Genomic DNA, 22,612 nt, shown 5'->3' on the forward strand with positions numbered 1-22,612 from the left:
TCGCCTGCTAAGCCAGCCGTAAATGGATGAAATAAAGGGACTCTAAATCCATCAGAAGCATCTTTAGGCAAAACAGCCATAAGTAACACTTCTCTAGTAGGAGAGGAGAGATTGGAGGAGAAATTACAGATGGCAACCCACATGAGTAAAACTAACACTCAAACTAACAGGACTAACACATATTCATGCCATTTCGGTGTTAGCAAAATCAGTCTTCAAAGTGCTTTTTCAGTCAGCGAAAGCACTTAGTTCGGAGACTGGTATTTCTTGCCTGAGTGCATTTTGTTGTGATCCCTTTATTTACTTATCGAGTGCAAATTATTGTGTAGAAACTGTGTGTCTCTCTCCTGACTTGCCTGATTCAAATCAGTGGCTGATTCAAAAGTCCAGCTGCCAACCTTCCCGTCTTGGGTTCAAATCAAGGGTTGGGACCGGTTCAGAGAACAGAACTGAAAACCAGAAAATAACGAAATTATTTGAGAAAGAGAACCCGAACCGAAAACGAATGTGATCTATACTGTTCCGGAACAGAATCATTATGTTAAAAGAATGGGAACCTTTTAATAATGTTTTACATTCTGGGCATTTTTTTTCTTCAGTCCCACAAAGATGTCAACAAAGCGCCTATGCAAAGCAATCACTATTTGCCAGTAGGTGTGCATGTGTGTGTAGACTACCTGCCCCTCCCTTCTGAAGCATAGGTTACTGTAGCCTACTGACTACGTTACAAGCGTAATTCAGAAATTAGGGAGAGATGTTTAATTAAAGAAGAATGGATTTACTTTTTCAATGCTAGTTAAGGATACTAAATGTATCACGTTCCACATTGGATCAATTAACAACAAAAAGTTCAGATTTTTTTTTTATTCTAGCGCTGTTCTGCACGCACAAGTTTGTTAGCTAGCTAACCCACGTTAGCTAAACCACCCCAGTTTTTCAAGGCAAGCTTGTTCCATCCTCACTCGCTCTCTATTCACCCTCAAAATGTAATTGCGTCTCGATCCCTACACTGTGACTGGCAGCACAGTGTGTGTGTTTGTCTTTCATTGTGATTAAACCATGGTGTTACCGCAAAATACAATGTTCTTTTAATGACTTTGCAATACAGATTAAATCGCTTATGAGCCACAACAACCTGCTCTATCCGCACTGATTGGTGAAGTAATTTAATGTTAAAAAAAGTATGCCTATATTTCAAAGGTTTAAAAAGGAACAGAAAGGAGCGATATAAACCAGTGATTTTTTGGGGTTCAAACCGGTCCAGAACTTTATTTTGCTGGTCAGAAACAGTGGAACGGAACAATTTTTTGGCGGGTTCTGTTCAGAACTAAACAATTGGAAAATTATTTTGGTTCCAACACCTGGTTAAAATACTATTTGATATCTTTCATATACTTTTAGTTTACTTTAGCCTGCCTAGAGTGCCAGATAGGCAGGGATTACACTTTTGCAATTATTCAATTTGTTCCATTGTGCCAGTCAAACTCAATCAAACCCAGCTTTGAGTATTTGAAATTAGTTGACATAGTATTTAAACCCAGGTCTGCAACCTTGAGACACTGTTGGGAAGCGTTGCCTCTTTGCCACCACTGCCACAGTGCAGGGGGAAAACAGCTGTTAGATGCATAATGAGATCATTTAGACGGCACACTGTGACATTTTGTCTCAATCACTAACACTGGGTCAGGGCATGGATGTCTTCCAAGAGGAAATATAGTCCCAAACAGACAGTCAATCTCCCCTTGTGCCAAACTTGGCATCCTATCGTCCCATTTCATTAATCAACGCAGATCTAAACACTGGGAGAAGTGAGATCTAGATTCTAGAGGAAATATTTGGTATGGAGGGTAAAACTCCAGTCTGCTATGAAGATATATAACCAATAAGCAGTCTGTACTCTCTTGAGTATGATAGAAAATACATACAAATGAGGCTACACAAAATCTGACCTGTAGAGTTCCCCTTTACGCAAGGATTATGATGGCACTACGGTAGGCAGATAAATGCTGACAGATTGGTCCACTACCGTGGACCATTATCAGTTCTCTTTAAGGTGTCCTCATGGCGATGATCATAATGGGGGAGGGAAGTGCTATAGCATGGCTGTCCACAATGTGGCCATCACCTCTGCATGGCATCTCCCAGAGTATTTCTAACCCAGTAAGTGAACTTTTAAATGATGTGTTCCTTCACCTTCACGAGTTGCCAGGATACAAATGAGTCACACAGCATCCCACACGCTCATGCGGTATAATAAACGGTATAATAAACCCATTTCACCCAGCAGGAAATAAAATATCATTTTCAAGTTCAGTGATTGGGTTCATGAACACTCTCTCTCGCTCTCTCTCTGGGTTTCAAACAAACACACAGACACACACATGAATTTAAAATGGATTCAATTGACATTTTGTGTCATTGGCCTACACACAATATCCCATAACGTCAAAGTAGAATGATGTTTTTAGAAATGTTTACAAATTAATTAAAAATGAAAAGCTGAAATGCCTTAAGTCAATGAGTATTCAACCCCTTTGTTATGGCAAGCCTAAATAAGTTCAGGAGTACACATTAGCTTAAGTCATATAATAAGTTGCATGGAGTCTGTGTGCAATAATAGTGTTTAACGTGTTTTTTTTAATGACTACCTCATCTCTGTACCCCACACATACTATCTGTAAGGTCCCTCAGTCGAGCAGTGAATTTTAAACACCTATTTAACCATAAAGTCCAGGGAGGTTTTCTAATGCCTGGCAAAGAATGCACCAATTGGTAAAAAAGCAGACATTTAATATCCCTTTGAGCATGGTGAAGTTATTAATTACACTTTGGATGGTGTATCAATACACCCAGTCACTACAAAGATACAGGCACCCTTCCTAACTCAGTTGCCTGAGAGGAAGGAAACTCAGGAAACTCAGCTCAGGGATTTCACTATGAGGTCAATGGTAACTTTAACACAGTCAATTGGCCATGATGGGAGAACAATGAGGATGGCTCACCGACATTGTTGTAACTCCACAATACAAACCTAAATGAAAGAGTGAAAAGAAGGAAGCTTGTACAGAATAAAAATATTCCAAAATATGCATCCTGTTTGCAACAAGGCACGAGAGTAAAACTGTAAAAATTAACTTTATATCCTGAATACAAAACGTTATGTTTGGGGCAAATCCAACACAACACATCACTAAGTACCACTCAAGCACGGTGGTAGTGGCATCATGTTATGGGTATGCTTGTCATCGGCAAGGAATATGGAGTTTTTTAGGATAAAAATAAACGGAATAGAGTTAAGCACAGGCAAAATCCTAGAGAAAACCCTGGTTCAGTCTGCTTTCCAACAGACACTGGGAGACAAATTCAATTTTCAGCAGGACAATAACCTAAAGCACAAGCCCAAATATACAATGGAGTTGCTTACCAAGACGACATTGAATGTTCCTGAGTGGCCTAGTTACAGGTTTGACTTAAATCAGCTGGAAAATCAATAGCAAGACTTGAACATGGCTGTCTAGCAATAATCAACAACCAATTTGACAGAGCTTGAATAACTTTTAAAAGAATAATGTGCAAATATTGTACAACCAAGTGCACAAAGCTCTTAAAGACTTACCCAGAAAGACTCACAGCTGTAATCACTGTCAAAGGTGATTCTAACGTGAGAATCAAGGTGATTCTAACTCGGCGGTGTGACTACTTGTGCAAATGAGACATTTCTGTATTTATTTTCAAATAATGTACAAAAACGTAAAAAAACATATTTTCACTTTGTCATTATGGGTATTGTGTTCAGATGGGAGGGTAAACATTTTTTTAATCCATTTTGAATTCAGGATGTAACACAACAAAATGTGGAATAAGTCAAGTGGTAAGAATACTTTCTGAAGGCACTGCATATACAGTGCATTTGGAAAGAATTCAGACCTCTTGACTTTTTAAAAATGTTGTTACGTTACAGCCTTATTCTAAAGTTGATTAAATTAAAACAAATTCTCATCAATTTACACACAATACCGCATAAAAACGAGGCAAAAACAGGATTTAAAATATTTTTTTGCAAATGTATTAAAAATAAATAAATAACAGAAATACCTTATTTACATAAGTATTTAGACCCTTTGCTATGAAACTTGAAATTGAGCTCAGGTGCATCCTGTTTTCATTGACCATCCTTGAGATTCTACAACTTCATTGGAGTCAACCTGTGGTAAATGTAACTGTTTGGACATGAAAAAGGCACACACCTATCAATATAAGGTCCCACAGTTGACAGTGCATGTCAGAGCAAAAACCCAGCCATGAGGTCAAAGGAATTGTCCGTAAAGCTCAGAGACAGGATTGTGCCGAGGCACAGATCTGGGGAAGGGTACCAAAAAATGTTCTCGAAGAACACAGTGGCCTCCATCATTCTTAAATGGAAGAGTTTGGAACCACCAAGACTCTCCCTTGAGCTGACCACCCGGCCAAACTGAGCAATCGAGGGAGAAGTGCCTTGCTCAAGGAGGTGACCAAGAACCTGACGGTCCTCCTGACAGAGCTCCAGAGTTCCTTTGTGGAGATGGGAGAACCTTCCAGAAGGACAACCATCTCTGCAGCACTCCACCAATCAGGCCTTTATCGTGGAGTGGCCAGAAGGAGGCCACTCCTCTGTAAAATGCACATGACTGCCCACTTGGAGATTTCCAAAAAGGCACCTAAAGGACTCTCAGACCATGAGAAACAAGATACGATGGTATGATGAAACCAAGATTGAAGTCTTTGGCCTGAATGCTAAGTGTCACGTCTGGAGAAAACCTGGCACCATGCCTATGGTGAAGCATGGTGGTGGCAGCATCATGCTGTTGGGATATTTTTCAGTGGCAGGGACTGGAAAACTTGTCAGGATCGAGGGAAAGATGAACGGAGCGAAGTACAAATCAAATCAAATTCTATTGGTCACACACAGTTGAAGTCGGAAGTTTACATACACTTAGGTTAGTTTTTCAACCACTCCACAAATTTCTTGATAACAAACTATAGTTTTGGCAAGTCGGTTAGGACATCTACTTGCATGACACTATTGTTTACAGACTTACAGACAGATTATTTCACATATATTTCACTATCACAATTCCAGTGGGTCAGAAGTTTACATACACTAAGTTGACTGTGCCTTTAAACAGCATAGAAAATTCAAGAAAATTATGTCATGGCTTTAAAGGCTTTGATAGGCTAATTGACATAATTTGAGTCAATTAGAGGTGTACCTGTGGATGTATTCCAAGGCTTACCTTCAAACTCAGTGCCTCTTTGCTTGACATCGTGGGAAAATCAAAAGAAATCAGCCAAGACATCAGAAAACAAATGTAGACTGGTTCATCCTTGGGAGCAATTTCCAAAATCCTGAAGGTACCACGTTCATCTGTACAAACAATAGTATGCAAGTATAAACCATCCCAACCGTGAAGCACAGGGGTGGCAGCATCATGTTGTGGGGGTGCTTTGCAGGAGGCACTGGTGCACTTCACAAAATAGATGGCATCATGAGGCAGAACAATTATGTGGATATATTGAAGCAACATCTCAAGACATCAGTCAGGAAGTTAAAGTTAAAGCTTGGTCGCAAATGGGTCTTTCAAATGGACAATGACCCCAAGCATACTTCCAAAGTTGTGGCAAAATGGCTTAAGGACAACAACGTCAAGGTATTGGAGTGGCCATCACAAAGCCCTGACCTCAAACCTATAGAACATTTGTGGGCAGAACTGAAAAAACATGTGCGAGCAAGGAGGCCTACAAACCTGACTCAGTTACACCAGCTCTGTCAGGAGGAATGGGCCAAATTTCACCCAACTTATTGTGGGAGGCTTGTGGAAGGCTACCCGAAATGTTTGACCCAAGTTAAACAATTTAAAGGCAATGCTACCAAATAATTTAGTGTATCTAAACTTCTGACCACTGGGAATGTAATGAAAGAAATAAAAGCTGAAATAAATCATTCTCTCTACTATTATTCTGACATTTCACATTCTTAAAAGAAAGTGGTGATCCTAACTGACCTAAGACAGGGAATTTTACGAGGATTAAATGTCAGGAATTGTGAAAAACTGAGTTTAAATGTATTTGGCTAAGGTGTATGTAAACTTCCAACTTCAACTGTACATAAGGTTAGCAGATGTTATTACGAGTGTAGCGAAATTATTGTGCTTCTAGTTCCGATATCCGCAAGTAATCTAACAATTCCACAACAACTACCTAATACACACAAATCTAAGTAAACGGATGGAATAAGAATATGTGCTGTACATATAAATATATGGATGAGCAATGATTGAGCGACATAGGCAAGAAGCAATATATAGTATAAAATACAGTATATACATATGGATGAGTAATGCAGGATATGTAAACATCATTATTAAAGTGGCATTAATAAAGTGACTAGTGATCCATTTGTTAGAGTAGCCAATGATTTTAAGTCTGTATGTAGGCAGCAGCCTCTTGTGTTAGTGATGGCTGTTTAATAGTGTAATAGCCTTGAGATAGAAGCTATTTTTCAGTCTCTCGGTCCCAGCTTTGATGCCGCTGTACTGACCACGCCATCTGGATAGTAGCGGGGTGAACAGGCAGTGGCTCAGGTGGTTGTTGTCCTTGATGATTTTTTTGGCCTTCCTGTGACATCGAGTCCTGTAGGTGTCCTGCAGGGCAGGTTGTTTGCCTCCAGTGATGCGTTGTGCAGACAGCACCACCCTCTGGAGAGTCCTGCAGTTGTGGGCGGTGCAGTTGCCGTACCAGGCGGTGATACAGCCCGACAGGATGCTCTCAATTGTGCATCTGTAAAAGTTTGAGCGTTTTAGTTGACAAGCCAAATTTCTATAGCCGACTGAGGTTGAAGAGGCGTTGTTAGAGATCCTTGATGAAAACCTGCTCCAGAGCACTCAGGACCTCAGACTGGGGCGAAGGTTCACCGTCCAACAGGACAACGACCCTAAGCACACAGCCAAGACAACGCAGGAGTGGCTTCGGGAGGAGTCTCTGAATGTCCTTAAGTGGCCCAGAAATAGCCCGGCCTGGAACACGATCGAACATCTCTGGAGAGACCTGGAAATAGCTGTGCAGCAACACTCCCCATCCAACCTGACAGAGCTTGAGAGGATCTGCAGAGAAGAATGAGAGAAACTCCCCAAATACAGGTGTGCCAAGCTTGTAGCATCATACCCAAGAAGACTCAAGGCTGTAATCACTGCCAAAGGTTCTTCAACAAAGTACTGAGTAAAGGGTCTGAATACTTACGTAAATGTGATATTTCAGTTGATTTAACATTTAACATTTGCAAACATTTCTAATATCCTGTTTTTGCTTTGTCTTTAGGGTGTATTGTGTGTTGATTGATGAGGGGGGAAAACAATTTATTCCATTTTGGAATAAGCCTGTAAAGTAACAAAATGTGGAAAAAGTCAAGGGGTTCGTATACTTTCCAAATGCACTGTACTGCACTTAATATGTAGAGCCAGTTTCCAGACACAGATAAATCCTAGTCCTGGGGCCTCATTTATTAAAATGTTCTTAGATTTACACTTGAACTTAGTCGTAAGATCATTTCCGATGGTGTGCTTACGTTCGATTCATAAAAGATACTGAACATAAAAACCTTGCTTACGCAGGTTCTAAGAAACCCATTTGTAACTTACTTGTGATCTATAAATCTCAAATTAACTTAAAATTGACAGTCAGCGATTTCCCCTTATAGAATGCTAGCACAAATGAGGGTTTAGTCTGGAATAGCCATGGACCAAAAGAGAAAAGCTAACTTTTTGGAAGATGAGATCGCGGCGATGGTAGAGGAGATTGAAGACAGGCAACACGTATTATTCGGTGGACTAAATAGTGAGTTGACAAACAAAGCCAAACAGGTAGCTTCGGAGTGTGTCACTGCTGCAGTGAACGAGGTGGGGCAGCAAGACAGAACTGTGGCTGATGTGAAAAAGACATGGACCGACCTTAAACTGCAAGGGGAAAAAAAGAATAGCCATACATAACCAGCAGGAAAATCACTTATGTCGAGTCTAGACTTTGCGTAGCGATAAGATAATTTCCACGTCAAAGTAAGGTTTAATAAATAACTACTTAAACGTGGTTTTCTGCGTAAGTCATACTTAAGATCAAAATGTATCCTAAGTCTGTTTTATAAATGAGGCCCCAGGACTAGGCTTCATCGGGGTCGGGGGAAAAGGCTGTAATGTTTAAGTATTTGGTACAATGCACTGCACAAGGTAGCTTTGAAACTGATCATGCTAGAAATCTAAAAGGTCGGGAACTGAAAGGCTCAGCACTGGCAAAACTAGGGACTGGAGAGATAAATTCCACTTGAACCCGAATCGCTCCCATCCATCAGTGTATGATCTTCAAGAAGCTTCCCAGTCTGTCATTTGTCCAAGCTCAAAAGGCAAGACTGATCAAGGACTGAGGACAATAAAGTTGAAGCACTGACTGCCGTCTCAACACGAAGGGCACTAGAGTAACAAAGATGTTTTATCTCCAGCGCCGGGCATGAAATGGAAGAGCGCAGGATGAAAGGAAAGAGTGAAGGAGGAGACCTCTATGGCCATGTGTCAAAAGCAAATACTGTATGGAGACATCCTCTTTTAAATCCTTTCAAAGGTGTTTTTTTACAGAAAGATAAAGAAGGAGCAAGACATAGTTAGGTCCATAATTATTGGCACCCTTGATAAATATGAGCAAAAAATAATGTATAAAATACATAATACAAATACTGAGCTATATTGTATGCTACATTTACATTTTTGTAAAAAATTTAAAAAACAGTTTTTGTTAACGATAATGTGTATGGCTACAAGATACCCCGAGGCTATTCCTCTGCGAAGGATTACAGCCCCGGTAGTGAGTAAAGCCTTAATAAAATTCTTCACGACATTCGGGTTACCTAAGGTGGTACAAAGCGATCAAGGTACCAATTTTCTATCCAAGCTCTTCAAGCAGGTGTTAAAATCCTTATCAATTACGCACCGGGTGTCAAGCGCCTATCACCCAGAGTCTCAGGGTGCGCTTGAAAGATGGCATCAGACACTGAAGTCTATGCTACATAAATATTGTTTGGAATCTGAGAAAGATTGGGATGAGGGAGTTCCTCTAGTTTTGTTTGCTGCTCGTGAAACTGTGCAGGAGTCCCTAGGTTTCAGCCCGACTGAACTAGTGTTTGGTCACACAGTAAGAGGACCAATGAAAGTCCTTAAAGAACAGTTCTTGTCCCAAGAGTTGTGTACCAGAGATGAGAATGTGTTGGACTACGTAAGTCGCTTTCGTGAGCGCCTACACCAAGCTTGTGCTCTCGCAAAGGAAGCTCTGTCTTCCTCACAGAGGAGCATGAAAAGACACTATGATAAAGAGGCTGTTTCTCGTCCACTACAGCCAGGTGACCAAGTACTGATGTTATTACCTGTTCCAGGATCTTCACTGTCAGCTCGTTTCTCTGGTCCTTATTTGATTGAAAAGAAAATAAGTGAAACTGACTATGTGCTTCAAACTGAGTATTAATTGTAATACTGTGGTCGCAATCCCTAGGGTTGGTCATTTAAGGGTGGGAGTGTTACGGATACAGGTATAATTTTGCACGCCCAATTTTTCAGTTTTTGATTTGTTAAAAAAGTTTGAAATATCCAATAAATGTCGTTCCACTTCATGATTGTGTCCCACTTGTTGTTGATTCTTCACAAAAAAATACAGTTTTATATCTTTATGTTTGAAGCCTGAAATATGGCAAAAGGTTGCAAAGTTCAAGGGGGCCGGATACTTTCGCAAGGCACTGTATGTAGATCTCTCTGTTTCACTCTCTCTTTGTGTCTTAACCTCTCCTTTTGTTTGAGCACCTCCATAGCACTTTGTCATCACCTGTGAGTATTGTTTTTGGTTATGGTGTTTGTATTTGATTGCTGGTGGGAAAAGGGGAAACCAAGACAAGTCGCCCATGGGCATACACTACCCGTAGGTGAACTTAAATACACTAGTTAGAACTGGGCGGACCACCCACTGTATTTTTGGTTAGTTAGCTGTTGTTAAAGTAGGCTAGTCTAGCTTAGGGGTGTTTTTGAATACTTATTGTTTCTTTCCTTGGGTCCAGCTCAGCCCCTTTTCCTGCTCCCCCCCATTACCGTGTGTTTATTAATAAACCTTGAGTTTGACGGTAGATTTCAGTTGTCCTGGTTATTTCGTTCACACTCTTACTTTGTCACAATTATAATTTGCATGAGTTATGTTACGCGTCTCATTACCATCCCCCCTAGACTGTCGGGCCAAAAGTGATTCGTAACATTGGTATTTTACCCCCTTTTTCAATCTTGTCTCATCGCTGAAACACCCAACAGGCTCGCGAGGTGGAGGTCAAGTCACATGTCCTCCGAAACATGACCTGTCAAACCGTTCTTCTTAACACCCGCCCACTTATCCCAGAAGCCAGCCGCACCAATGTGTTGGAGGAAACACAGTTCAACTGATGACCATAGTCAGCCTGCAGGCACCTGGCCCACCACAAGGAGTCACTAGAGCACGATGAGCCAAGTAAAGACCCACCGGCCAAATACTCCCCTAACCCGGACGGTGCTGTGCCAATTGTGCGCTGCCCTATAGGACTCCTGATCATGACCAGTTGTAACACAGCCTGGGAACGAACCGTGCCTCAAATGACACCTCTACCACTGTGATGCTGTGGCTTAGACCGCTGCACCACTCCAGAGGCCCCCTGCTACATTTTTTTTTACATTATTATATTAAATACTAATACGATTGCTCAGAGAAAGAGATTTTGTTTAACAAGTAATACAAAAAAAATCGCCCCATAGCTTAAAATATCACCATATTTGACTGTAGGTATGAGTTACTTTTCTGCATTTGCTTCTGTAGTTTTTTTTACACCAAACCCACCACTGGTGTTTGGCCAAGGAGCTCTATTTTCATGTCATCTAACCAGCACTTTTATATACCATTTTTTTAATCAAGGGTGCTAATAGTTATGGACATTACTGTATATAGTACAATTAAGCCATTTACAGTATTTACGACCTAGCCAAAGAAGCAGTACAACCAAGTGATTGAAGCAAGACACATTATTAGGGGCACTTGAGTGGCACAGTGGTCTAAGGCACTACATCTCAGTGCTACAGGTGTCACTACAGACCCTGGTTCAATTCCAGGCTGTATCACAACCAGCTGTGATTGGGAGTCCCATAGGGTGATGCACAATTGGCCCAGTGTCATCCGGGTTAGCGTTTGGCTGGGGAAGGCTGTCATTGTATTTAAGAATTTATTCTTAACTGACTTTCCTATTTAAATAAAAAATGAACAATTTCATGCCAATAATTAAGTGTATTTGCTGCATGATTTTGATGGTAGAACAAGAGTGTTTGTAAAATGTGCACAAAGAGGAAATGTTTATTCCCCAAAACACACTTCCAGCCAAGACAGCAATGTTCATCTCCTATTCTTTAATATTGCTCACTTGGTTTGTTTGGTTCATAACTCAATTAAACTGTTGATGAACTGTGAGAGTACACTACAATTTCAAATGGATTTAATGCCAGAGACTCTCACAGTAGAAGGTGAGATTGATCAATCTTAAAAAAATAAATAAAATGGGTGCCTGCAACATCACTTCCTGGAGTAGCTCAAGATGTGCATGTTATGGTTGAGCTCCTCTTACTCAGACGTTGCATGCATCAACCAATGGTTGCGTGCCACGTCAACGATTGTGTCATTGACTGACAGATTTTAGCTGATACTTAAAATGCTTATCCAGGAGTTACAATATCTAGCAGGCGTCAGCAACACCTGGGCAGAGGAACGCGCCCATCGTCTTCATGAGACGCCATCTTAATCGACTTCATTTGGCTTCAATGCGCTTTTGAGTCTTCACATAGGAATGAAGGGTGTCACGTGATCAATGGCTTTGTCCTTTCATTTATACAGTCATTGAATTATGTTCATGTAAATATAGCCAATTGTGTTTGTCTCCTCGCATCTCAGCTCAAGAGGTTTCCAGTTATATTCGATCTGAACAGAGCTTATTATTGAGGTTATTGTCCACACAGGCTATTCATTTAGGAATTTTTGGGCTACATGTTTTGAGTCTTTGTTGTACCAATTGATTTTATAGAAAGGGATCCTAATGAAAACACAAGTGTTATTTTGCTGTGTGTTCACCTGGTGTTTCTATTCATAAGTTGAAAAGATAAGACACTGAAAATAACCTTGTCATCTACATACTTTGGGTAATGCAATAGCTCCCTCTGCTGTACTTTGTCTGAAATAACACCTCAAGAGTGCTGAGTCATGCAAGCAAACATGTCTTGGGAACATTCCATCCGTATTGCGGATCGGTGGGTCCCCTGCGGGACGGTTGAGCTAACGTAGGCTAATGCGATTAGCATGAGGTTGTAAGTAACAAGATCATTTCCCAGGACATAGATATATCTGATATTGGCAGAAAGCTTAAATTCTTGTTACTCTAACTGCACTGTCCAATTTACAGTAGCTATTAGTGAAAGAATACCATGCTATTGTTTGAGGAGAGTGCACAATTTTAAACTTGAAAAGTTATTAACAAATTAGGCACATTTGGGCAATCTTGATACAACATTGTGAACAGAAATGCAATGGTTCATTGGATCAATCTAAAACGTTGCACATACACTGCCACCATCTAGTGGCCGAAATCTAAATTGCATCTGGGCTGGAATAATACATTATGGCCTTTCTCTTACATTTCAAAGATGATGGCACACAAAAAAATACAAAAGAACAGTTTTTTTTCTCTGTATTATCTTTTACCAGATCTATTGTGTTATATTCTCCTACATTTCTTTCACATTTCCACAAACCTCAAAGTGTTTCCTTTCAAATGGTACCAAGAATATGCATATCCTTGCTTCAGGGCCTGAGCTACAGGCAGTTAGATTTGGGCATGTCATTTTATGCAAAAATTGGAAAAAAAGGGTCAGCTCCTTAAGAGGTTTGAGACAACACAAAGAATAATTTATGAAATCAAACTGTTTGGATTAACAGATATTGCTTCTCAGATATTGTGATATAATTGTGGCCTTTCTAGCAATTTCAAATGGGAGATTCCACAGCACTTTGATAAGATTTCAAGTTCCAAATTCAAACTCTGCTTACGTCACTGGAGATTCAAAAGACGAGTTTAAAGGTGGCCTTTGTCAGACACTGATAGAACTACTCGTTTTCTGCCACCTGCAGACTCTAAATAAAAGGACAGAGACGTTTTCATATTAGTTTCCATGTTTATTGAGAAAATAGGATAGAACAAAGTCACACTACTGTTATATTGAAAACAACCAATATATTTTCCCAGGTATCCATGGTGGCAGGTAGCTTAGTGCTTAAGAGCATTGGGCCAATCCCTGAGCAGACTAGGTGAAAAATCGGTCTGCGCCCCTTGAGCAAGGCACTCAACTTGAGTTGCTCTGGATATGAGCATCTGCTAAATGACTACATTGTAAAATATCCGTGAAAACTTTTCCCTTCCATTTACAGACATCAATTATTACTAGATTATGTGACTATGTGCATTACTGTACACATTGCCTCATTCCATCTGTGAGTGTTGTCGCCAACTTCTATCATACATGGTTATGCAATAATAAAACAAAAAAAGAGTTGGCTGCAGCACATACAGTAAGTAGCCGATGGGATAAGGTTAGTGTACATGGACATGTGTCCACATACATTAGGATTCACTTTGCTCAACTTCCAAATGGCCATGTTTTTTTTTATTTTATTATTTTATTTCATTCCCCAGATATGTCTGCTTTAAAATGCAAAACATTCCGGTAAACACACTTCCATTCGTCATAGACGTTTTACTTTTATCTTGTTGGAGAAAAGTCCCAGAGGGTTAACTACTGGATATGAGCATGACCAAATCTGACGAGTCATGGTGTGTAGAATCCCAGTTCCTGCCATTAACCACTACAACCTTAATATCTTATAGTACATAGGGGTTGTAGGAACGTCATGCATTTTCATTTTCTTGCATTACTCAGCACTAGACATCCTATTTCATTGTCACCTCCCCTCAGATATCAAACAAAATCCATACAACACACAACACCTCCAAACAGGCACAATCAATCAGCATGCACTCAATGAACTTCATTAAAATAAGCAATTATTTCTCAAGTCAATGATGACAATCCAGGAAATGGTGAGAGGCCTGCTAGGTTTCTATAGCCTATGACTATGAGAATAGCTTGGTGCTTTTGTCTAAATTCTCATTAAGTATTTGTTTGGCAAATGCAGAAACTGAAATTAAGTTCCAAACAATTATATCACCCACATGTTCAGTATATCAGTGTTTTTCAGTGAAATGTCAAGACATTCTTGCCTCCTCCCTTTCCCTAGCATTGAAACAATGAGGAAAATTAATAAAGGGACAGTTTAAGAAAGATAAGCAACTGTAGCTTGATTATTTATAATGGGATAATGAATGAAAACAATCCATGTGTGAAGCAGTATGTGAGCTAATCCTTATCAGTGACACCTAGCTTAGCTTTATCAACTAAGAACTCATTCATCATGACACTACACCACATGTACCAACTACTCCTCCTTACTCTTTGTACCGCTTACATAAGCATGCCCATTCGTGTGCCCATTGGCATTAGCCCCATTAGCGCTCATCTTCCCCTCGGCAGTCAGTCTACGAATGCAGTCGAGGGGACCCTTCCCTTCGAGTACTGAGGGGTTGCGGTAAGACCCGCCAATGCGGTCCCACAGGGTGAAGTACTGGCCATAGTTGACGTCGAAGAAGAGGTGGTGGTCCGTGTGGTGGGCCGCCCCGTTGACCACTTCCTGCAGTGGTCCGGGCACGCGGTAGTCGCCGTCATGGATAGACACAGTCCAGATATTGACGAAGATGTAGAGGGCCAGATAGAGCACCTTGTGCAGAGGGAAGAGGAAGGGGTAGATGTGGTAGGGCAGACCCTGCAGGAAGCCATCCAGCGGGTGGAAGGCGTGGCTGGCAAACGGGGTGGGGATCTTCCACACATGGTGTGGCTTGTGGAAGTGCTGAGGGGAGGGAACATGCCACCATATTCAAAAGGAACTGTATGTAGAACATATTTGCTGAGGAACAGATAGCATATGAAACATATGGCCCCGTTGGATCACTTTCAAGTGTGCCAGCGAGTGAGGATAGGACCAGCAGACGATAACACACACTGGTACTGAAGACATAGCACTGGCTTTGTTCTAGCTCCGTACATTACATACACAAGTTCTTAGCAAATACATGTATGCCAAAAAATGGAGGGGAAAAACTGCACATTTGTTAATCAACATTAAGACAATGTCAACTGCCTTAATCTCATTCAGAAAAATGAGCAGAATGATATGACTTAATATACAGGATTTGTCTGTCATTGTGGACTGATCTGTAACTGTAGATCACCAAAATCACATCTAGAGCAACAATCCACATTCAATTGACAGTGAAGGGACCTACCCAGTAGCACACTTCCCCATTGGTAACAATACTTTGTAATGCTCACCTTGTAAATACTCTTGTGGTGAAGAAACCGATGAATCCAATAAATGCACCCGTCCGTGAACAACAAGAAGGAAATCATGCTGAGAAGCACAAAGGGCCAGCCTGAAAAAACAAACCACCATTAGCATCATAATGACAATCCTGTTAGACAAAGTTGCATAACAAAATGAACAGTATAAACATTACAGTCCCAGCATCGGTGAACGCAGCATTGTCTTACCCATGGGAGACTCTTCGACGTGGTCATAGAGCTTGCTGTATCCTCTGACCTCAAGGAAAAATAACGCCACAGTGGGTATACTGATTATGGGTAGCGAGGTCATGGCGTATTTGATCTCCCGCCGCACCTGGTTCTGAGGACCAACAATGATCTGAGATCAGGGATCAATTCCAATAAATAAATAAAACTAGTATATACATACATACACACTGCTCATAACAAATAAAGGGAACACTAAAATAACACATCCTAGAACTGAATTAATGAAATATTCTTATAAAATACTTTTTTCTTTACATAGTTGAATGTGCTGACAATAAAATCACAAAAATGATCAATGGAAATCAAATTTATCAACCCATGGAGGTTTGGATTTGGAGTGACACTCAAAATTAAAGTGGAAAACCACACTACAGGCTGATCCAACTTTGATGTAATGTCCTTAAAACAAGTAAAAATGAGGCTCAGTAGTGAGTGTGGCCTCCACGTGCCTGTATGACCTCCCTACTGGGCATGCTCCTGATGAGGTGGCGGATGGTCTCCTGAGGGATCTCCTCCCAGACCTGGACTAAAGCATCTGCCAACTCCTAGACAGTCTGTGGTGCAACGTGGCGTTGGTGGATGGAGCGAGACATGATATCCCAGATGTGCTCAATTGGATTCAGGTCTGGGGAACGGGCGGGCCAGTCCATAGCATCAATGCCTTCCTCTTGCAGGAACTGCTGACACACTCCAGCCACATGAGGTCTAGCATTGTCTTGCATTAGGAGGAACCCAGGGCCAACCGCACCAGCATATGGTCTCACAAGGGGTCTGAGGATCTCATCTCGGTACCTAATGGCAGTCAGGCTACCTCTGGCGAGCACATGGAGGGCTGTGTGGCCCCCCCAAAGAAATGCCACCCCACACCATGACTGACCCACCGCCAAACCGGTCATGCTGGAGGATGTTGCAGGCAGCAGAACGTTCTCCACGGCGTCTCCAGACTGTCACGTCTGTCACATGTGCTCAGTGTGAACCTGCTTTCATCTGTGAAGAGCACAGGGCGCCAGTGACGAATTTGCCAATCTTGGTATTCTCTGGCAAATGCCAAACGTCCTGCACGGTGTTGGGCTGTAAGCACAACCCCCACCTGTGGACGTCGGGCCCTCATACCATATAGCTGTCCTGCTGCAGGGTTGTTGCCCTCCTACGGCCTCCTCCACGTCTCCTGATGTACTGGCCTGTCTCCTGGTAGCGCCTCCATGCTCTGGACACTACGCTGACAGACACAGCAAACCTTCTTGCCACAGCTCGCATTGATGTGCCATCCTGGATGAGCTGCACTACCTGAGCCACTTGTGTGGGTTGTAGACTCCGTCTCATGCTACCACTAGAGTGAAAGCACCGCCAGCATTCAAAAGTGACCAAAACATCAGCCAGGAAGCATAGGAACTGAGAAGTTGTCTGTGGTTACCACCTGCAGAACCACTCCTTTATTGGGGGTGTCTTGCTAATTGCCTATGATTTCCACCTGTTGTCTATTCCATTTGCACAACAGCATGTGAAATTTATTGTCAATCAGTGTTGCTTCCTAAGTGGACCGTTTGATTTCACAGAAGTGTGATTGACTTGGAGTTACATTGTGTTGTTTAAGTGTTCCCTTAATTTTTTGGAGCAGTGTATATAGTTTGTCGGAGTTCAACTGCATACAACTATATTGTGGCCTGGTCCCAGATCTTTTTGTGTTATCTTGCCAAGTCCTACAGGTGTTGTGACGTTTAACAAGATCTGGGACCAAGTATTGAGTAATATAAAGAAGGACATACCTTTAGAAACTGTGGATGTTTCATGAGGTTGTGGTCAAAGATGAAGTGGTAGCTCAGCCACCCCAGGCCCAGGTAGAGGACTGCGGCTCCCAGGTTGGTGACTACCAACAGGCTGATGATCTGGCGCAGCGCCCCGTCTTCAGGCCACGACGACGGGTACACGTAGGGGGTGAGGACATAGTGGTCGGCGACATTCAGCACAAGATCCATGTCTGAATCTGCCAAGTTGATAAGTAATGGCTTTGAGCATAGCCTTGTAGACTCCTCCTCTCAAGTAGCCTATCCTACCCACATATCACAAGTGACAAATAATTTCTCACTTCTCAAAACCACAGAGAAGGCTCAGACTCAGAGAAGGCTCAGACTCAGAGAAGGCTCAGACTCAGAGAAGGCTCAGACTCAGAGAAGGCTCAGACTCAGAGAAGGCTCAGACTCAGAGAAGGCTCAGACACAGAGAAGGCTCAGGTTTTGAGAAGTGATGAATTCGCAGATGTAGCAGACAATGTCATAAATGATTTGTGGGCAGAATTGACTTCTTGAGAGTGACACATCACATGTAAACTGGACATGACTTATGTACAGGGTGGGTAGTCAACTAGTCAATGTTAGATCTATAGGCAATATCAATCATATTTTCATCATACATAGACAGTAGTGGTTTACTAGGGCTGGGCGGTATACTGTATTTTACTATATACACTGGTATTGAACCACTAATACGAATCGTTAGTTAGCTGGCTAGCTAATAAAAGTACTGAGTCAGAGCAAACGTAGCTAGCTGGTGGAGGCCTAAATCAGCATGTTTGTGCAACTATATCTTCTAAATCAGAGGAATAGGCGAAGCATGAATATGTTGGCTATATGAATAAAGATTTACACGGACCATCACTTTGCTTCCTACCCTGTCACAATAACTCGTCCATGGAATTTTCATTCGTTGTCACGTCAAACAACGATAATGATAATAAATTATAATAAACATTCTATTTCCATGATTCCAAAAGTTCACCCAAGTGGTTTGATCTAAATTGCAATTGCAGCATTTGGTTAAAAATATGGGCTAGTATTTTTGCCCATAACGTTGCAGTGTGGAAATGATCTCAAATGAGTGCAGGAAATGCAGATCGAAGTTGAATTGAACAGTATTTTATTTTACCTTCATTTAACTAGGCAAGTCAGTTAAGAACAAATTCTTACTCACAGTGACGGCCTACCGGGGAACAATGGGTTAACTGCCTTGTTCAGGGGCAGAACGACAGATTTTTACCTTGTCAGTTCGGGGATTCGATCTAGCAACCTTTCGGTTACAGGCCCAATGCAGTGGGTTAACCACTAGGCTACCTGCCACCCCAAGTATAAAACAATCCGAATGGAGAAAGACCCATTGAAATAATTGAGAATATATGTGTTGCCACCCGCACTACTCATAAAGAAAATGTGGAACTTTCATTAATCAAAAACATAAAATACCGTCAAATACGTCACACCGTCAAAAGTGTGAAAAATACCATACATGATATGATATTTTGGCCATATCGCCCAGCCCTATGTGTTACTAGAACTCAGATAACGTACAGTAAATAACAGTATGATAAATGGGAGGCGGGCCTAGATACTGTAGGTGTATTTGGGGGAATGCTACTGATAGTGCTTTTTAAAGCAGTGACATTTGAGAATACCTTGGGGTAAACTACTGTAGTGTTTCACTAGGCAATCTTTTCAGTGTCCCGGCACTACCAAAGGTTTTCCAGGAATGGGAATTCTTATTTGGGTACAAGCTAGTCATTTTTTATTTCACCTTTATTTAACTAGGTAGGCCAGTTGAGAACAAGTTCTCATTTACAACTGCGACCTGGCCAAGATAAAGCAAAGCATTGCAACACAAGCAACAACACAGAGTAACACATGGAATAAACAAATGTACAGTCAATAACACAATAGAAAAAAATATATATAAAGTGTGTGCAAATGAGGTAGGATAACGGAGGTAAGGCAATAAATAGGCCGTAGTGGCGAAATAATTACAATTTAGCAAATAAACACTGGAGTGACAGATGTGCAGAAGATAAATGTGCAAGTAAAGATACTGGGGTGCAAAGGAGCAAACAAATAAATAATATGGGGATGAGGTAGTTGGATGGGCTATTTACAGATGGGCTATATACAGGTGCAATGATTTGTACGCTGCTCTGATAGCTGATGCTTAAAGTTAGTGAGGGAGATATGAGTCTCCAGCTTCAGTGATTTTTGCAATTCGTTCCAGTCATTGGCAGCAGAGAACTGGAAGGAAAGGGGGCCAAAGGAGGAATTGTCTTTGGGGGTAACCAGTGAAATATACCTGCTGGAGCGTGTGCTACGGGTGGGTGCTGCTATGGTGACCAGTGAGCTGAGATAAGGCGAGGCTTTACCTAGCAAAGACTTGTAGATGACCTGGAGCCAGTGGTTTTGGTGACAAATATGAAGCGAGGGCCAGCCAACGAGAGCATACAGGTCGCAGTTCCATTAGTATATGGGGCTTTGGTGAAGAATCGAATGGCACTGCGATAGACTGCATCCAATTTGCTGAGTAGAGTGTTGGAGGCTATTTTGTAAATTACATCTCCGAAGTCAAGGATCGGTAGGATAGTCAGTTTTACGAGGGTATGTTTGGCAGCATGAGTGAAGGGTGCTTTGTTGCGAAATAGGAAGCCGATTCTAGATTTCATTTTGGATTGGAGATGCTTAATATGAGTCTGGAAGGAGAGTTTACTATATAACCAGCCACCTAGGTATTTGTAGTTGTCCACATATTCTAAGTTAGGACCGTCCAGAATAGTGATGCTAGGCTGGCGGGCAGGTGTGGGCAGCAATCGGTTAAAGAGCATGCATTTAGTTTTACTTGCATTTAAGAGCAGTTAGAGGCCACGGAAGGAGAGTTATATGGAATTGAAGCTCGTCTGGAGGTTAGTTAACACAGTGTCCAAAGAAGGGCCAAAAGTATACAGAATGGTGTTGTCATTGTTGATCCTTGGTATTTAAGAAAGATGATAGCATGCATTTCCCATATGTTGGGTCAGAAGATACATGCCATCACCTTTAATTTTTTGGAGTACCAAGGATCTAATTTGGTTCAAACAGGTGCCATTAATACAGGTAACGAGTGGAGGCCAGAGGAGCCTCTTAAGAAGAAGTACAGGTCTGTGAAAGCCAGAAATATTGCTTGTTTGTAGGTGACCAAATACGGATTGTCCACCATAATTTGCAAATAAATTCATTAAAAATCTTACAGTGTGATTTTCTGTATTTTTTTCCAAATTTTGTCTGTCATAGTTGAAGTGTACCTATGATGAAAATTACAGGCCTCTCTCATCCTTTTAAGTGGAAGAACTTGTACAATTTGTGGCTGACTAAATACTTTTTTGCCCCACTGTATGTGGAAGCCAGGATATGCTAAATGTGTTTATGTTAATTAACGGTCAATTACCGTGAGACCAGCAGTTATTTGCTTGACAATCACCGGCTGACAAAATGTCATGACCACCACAGCCCTACTCAAGACCGCTCATGCTGTAAACACAGTCCAGTTAAAAGTGAATGGCACAGATTCATATATCGCAATTTGCATATAGGCCTACTGCAGCTCTGATTGGTTATGCCGCACCAGTTTGTGTAGAGTATGGGCTGAGTCGTGCATTTCAGTGCAATAGAATCCTACTCAAATGGGTTCTGCCTACAACAAAATCTCTTGCATAGTTAGTTTTGCATACTAAGTCTTGCATAGTTAATTTTGTTTTTCAGTATGTTGCATTGAAAGTGGCTATTATGGCGTTGATTTTATCACAATTCCCACAGTAAAGGGATATGTTGATAGTGTTAACTAAGAGGGCAAACTCTAGTAAGTTGAGTAAAGTTCAATTACATGCCTCTCTGTGTGGGCTGATATTTCTTCTGCGGCAGTCCTGGGGGAGTCTGTTGTCACTGAAAATTACTGCCGGCTGCATCTGTGATAAAGCCGGCTAAAACAGTGTACAGTAAGTGTATATTTTGCATTTTTGAAAGTATTTTGATGTGGTATGAAAGTAAAGGGCTTTATGTACAGTAGGCTCCTTAAGAGTACATATTGGGCTATGTAGGATCTAGGAAACCTACTACAAATTACAAATACATTCCCAAGTAGGTTTGACATCTCAATCCAATAGAATGCATTAGTGTTAATTAATTACTCTACCTACTTTTACAAGTGTATCAAATAAAGGCCCCATGTACCCATTTAGCACACTACCATATTTGGCCTCAAACAAAAAAAAAAGTGAATTGCATTGTGTGCATTACTTTATAGATAGATAGAGTCAATTCAAAACATATCACCTCATAATACGTGAACATGTTTCAGATAAGTGAGATTCGTGTAATATGTGCTCACAAATTGAAGCTATATCTACCAAAAAATAAGTAATGACTTAACTGCCATTAATCCCCATTCTACATCATGCATATGCGCCCATGTCATATCCCAATGTAATGCCCCACAACGCATACAAACGCACAACTATATCGCTGATTTGTAAATGTTCGCTACATACATAAAAAAAAAATGAGTTACATACCTGACGCAGTTGTCCACTTTACCAAGCCACTTGATAAGGCGAACAATGTCATCAAACTATAGGTATTCGGGTAACCAATCTGCAACTCCCTGTTTAAAGAAACAACGACGTAATTGCACACATATCCAATGGAAAGATACTTCCTTGTCACGAAAGGGCTGCATCTTTCGTTTGATTGGACAACTGCCTGATGTGATCATGGCGCGACGCATTTTTAGAGGTGAATTTAAAGAGACATGACTATATACACAGTTATGAAACATCGGCATTATTAATTTAATTAACGTCGGCGCCAAACTATCAAAACAGCTGTTTCATATAGCGTGGCATAAAGTATGCATAAAGTAATAAAGTAATAGTCCATATATTACTCTCACCCTCAAGCTAAGAAAGACGCAATATGCAACATTTGGGTGTATACCCTCTACAAAATTCCTAT

At 41.2% G+C, this 22,612-nt stretch overlaps 1 protein-coding gene and 1 non-coding gene across 4 annotated transcripts; both read right to left on the bottom strand.

Annotated features, from left to right (window-relative positions):
- Positions 1–13,272: 13,272 nt before the first annotated feature.
- Positions 13,273–22,317, bottom strand: sc5d (sterol-C5-desaturase). Of its 3 annotated transcripts, XM_090192507.1 has the most exons (6): positions 22,174–22,290; positions 21,490–21,582; positions 17,588–17,805; positions 15,780–15,912; positions 15,561–15,661; positions 13,273–15,078 (listed from the first exon to the last, which is right to left on the bottom strand). In XM_090192507.1, the coding sequence occupies exons 3-6, from the start codon at positions 17,795–17,797 to the stop codon at positions 14,611–14,613; spliced, it is 912 nt and encodes a 303-aa protein (XP_090048633.1). In that variant the 5' UTR covers positions 17,798–17,805; positions 21,490–21,582; positions 22,174–22,290; the 3' UTR covers positions 13,273–14,610. The 3 variants fall into 3 exon arrangements, with proteins under 3 accessions (XP_090048633.1, XP_021479455.3, XP_090048634.1); XM_021623780.3 differs by lacking the exon at positions 21,490–21,582 and having other exon boundaries at positions 22,174–22,317; XM_090192508.1 differs by lacking the exons at positions 21,490–21,582; positions 22,174–22,290 and adding an exon at positions 19,386–19,442.
- Positions 15,185–15,322, bottom strand: LOC118937914 (small nucleolar RNA SNORA57). Its single transcript, XR_005035323.1, has one exon. It is a non-coding gene; the product is annotated as a small nucleolar RNA SNORA57 (small nucleolar RNA).
- Positions 22,318–22,612: the final 295 nt, after the last annotated feature.

Source organism: Oncorhynchus mykiss, chromosome 12 (assembly GCF_057628025.1).
Source record: "Oncorhynchus mykiss isolate SJ-2025 chromosome 12, ASM5762802v1, whole genome shotgun sequence".
Lineage (NCBI taxonomy): Eukaryota > Metazoa > Chordata > Actinopteri > Salmoniformes > Salmonidae > Oncorhynchus > Oncorhynchus mykiss.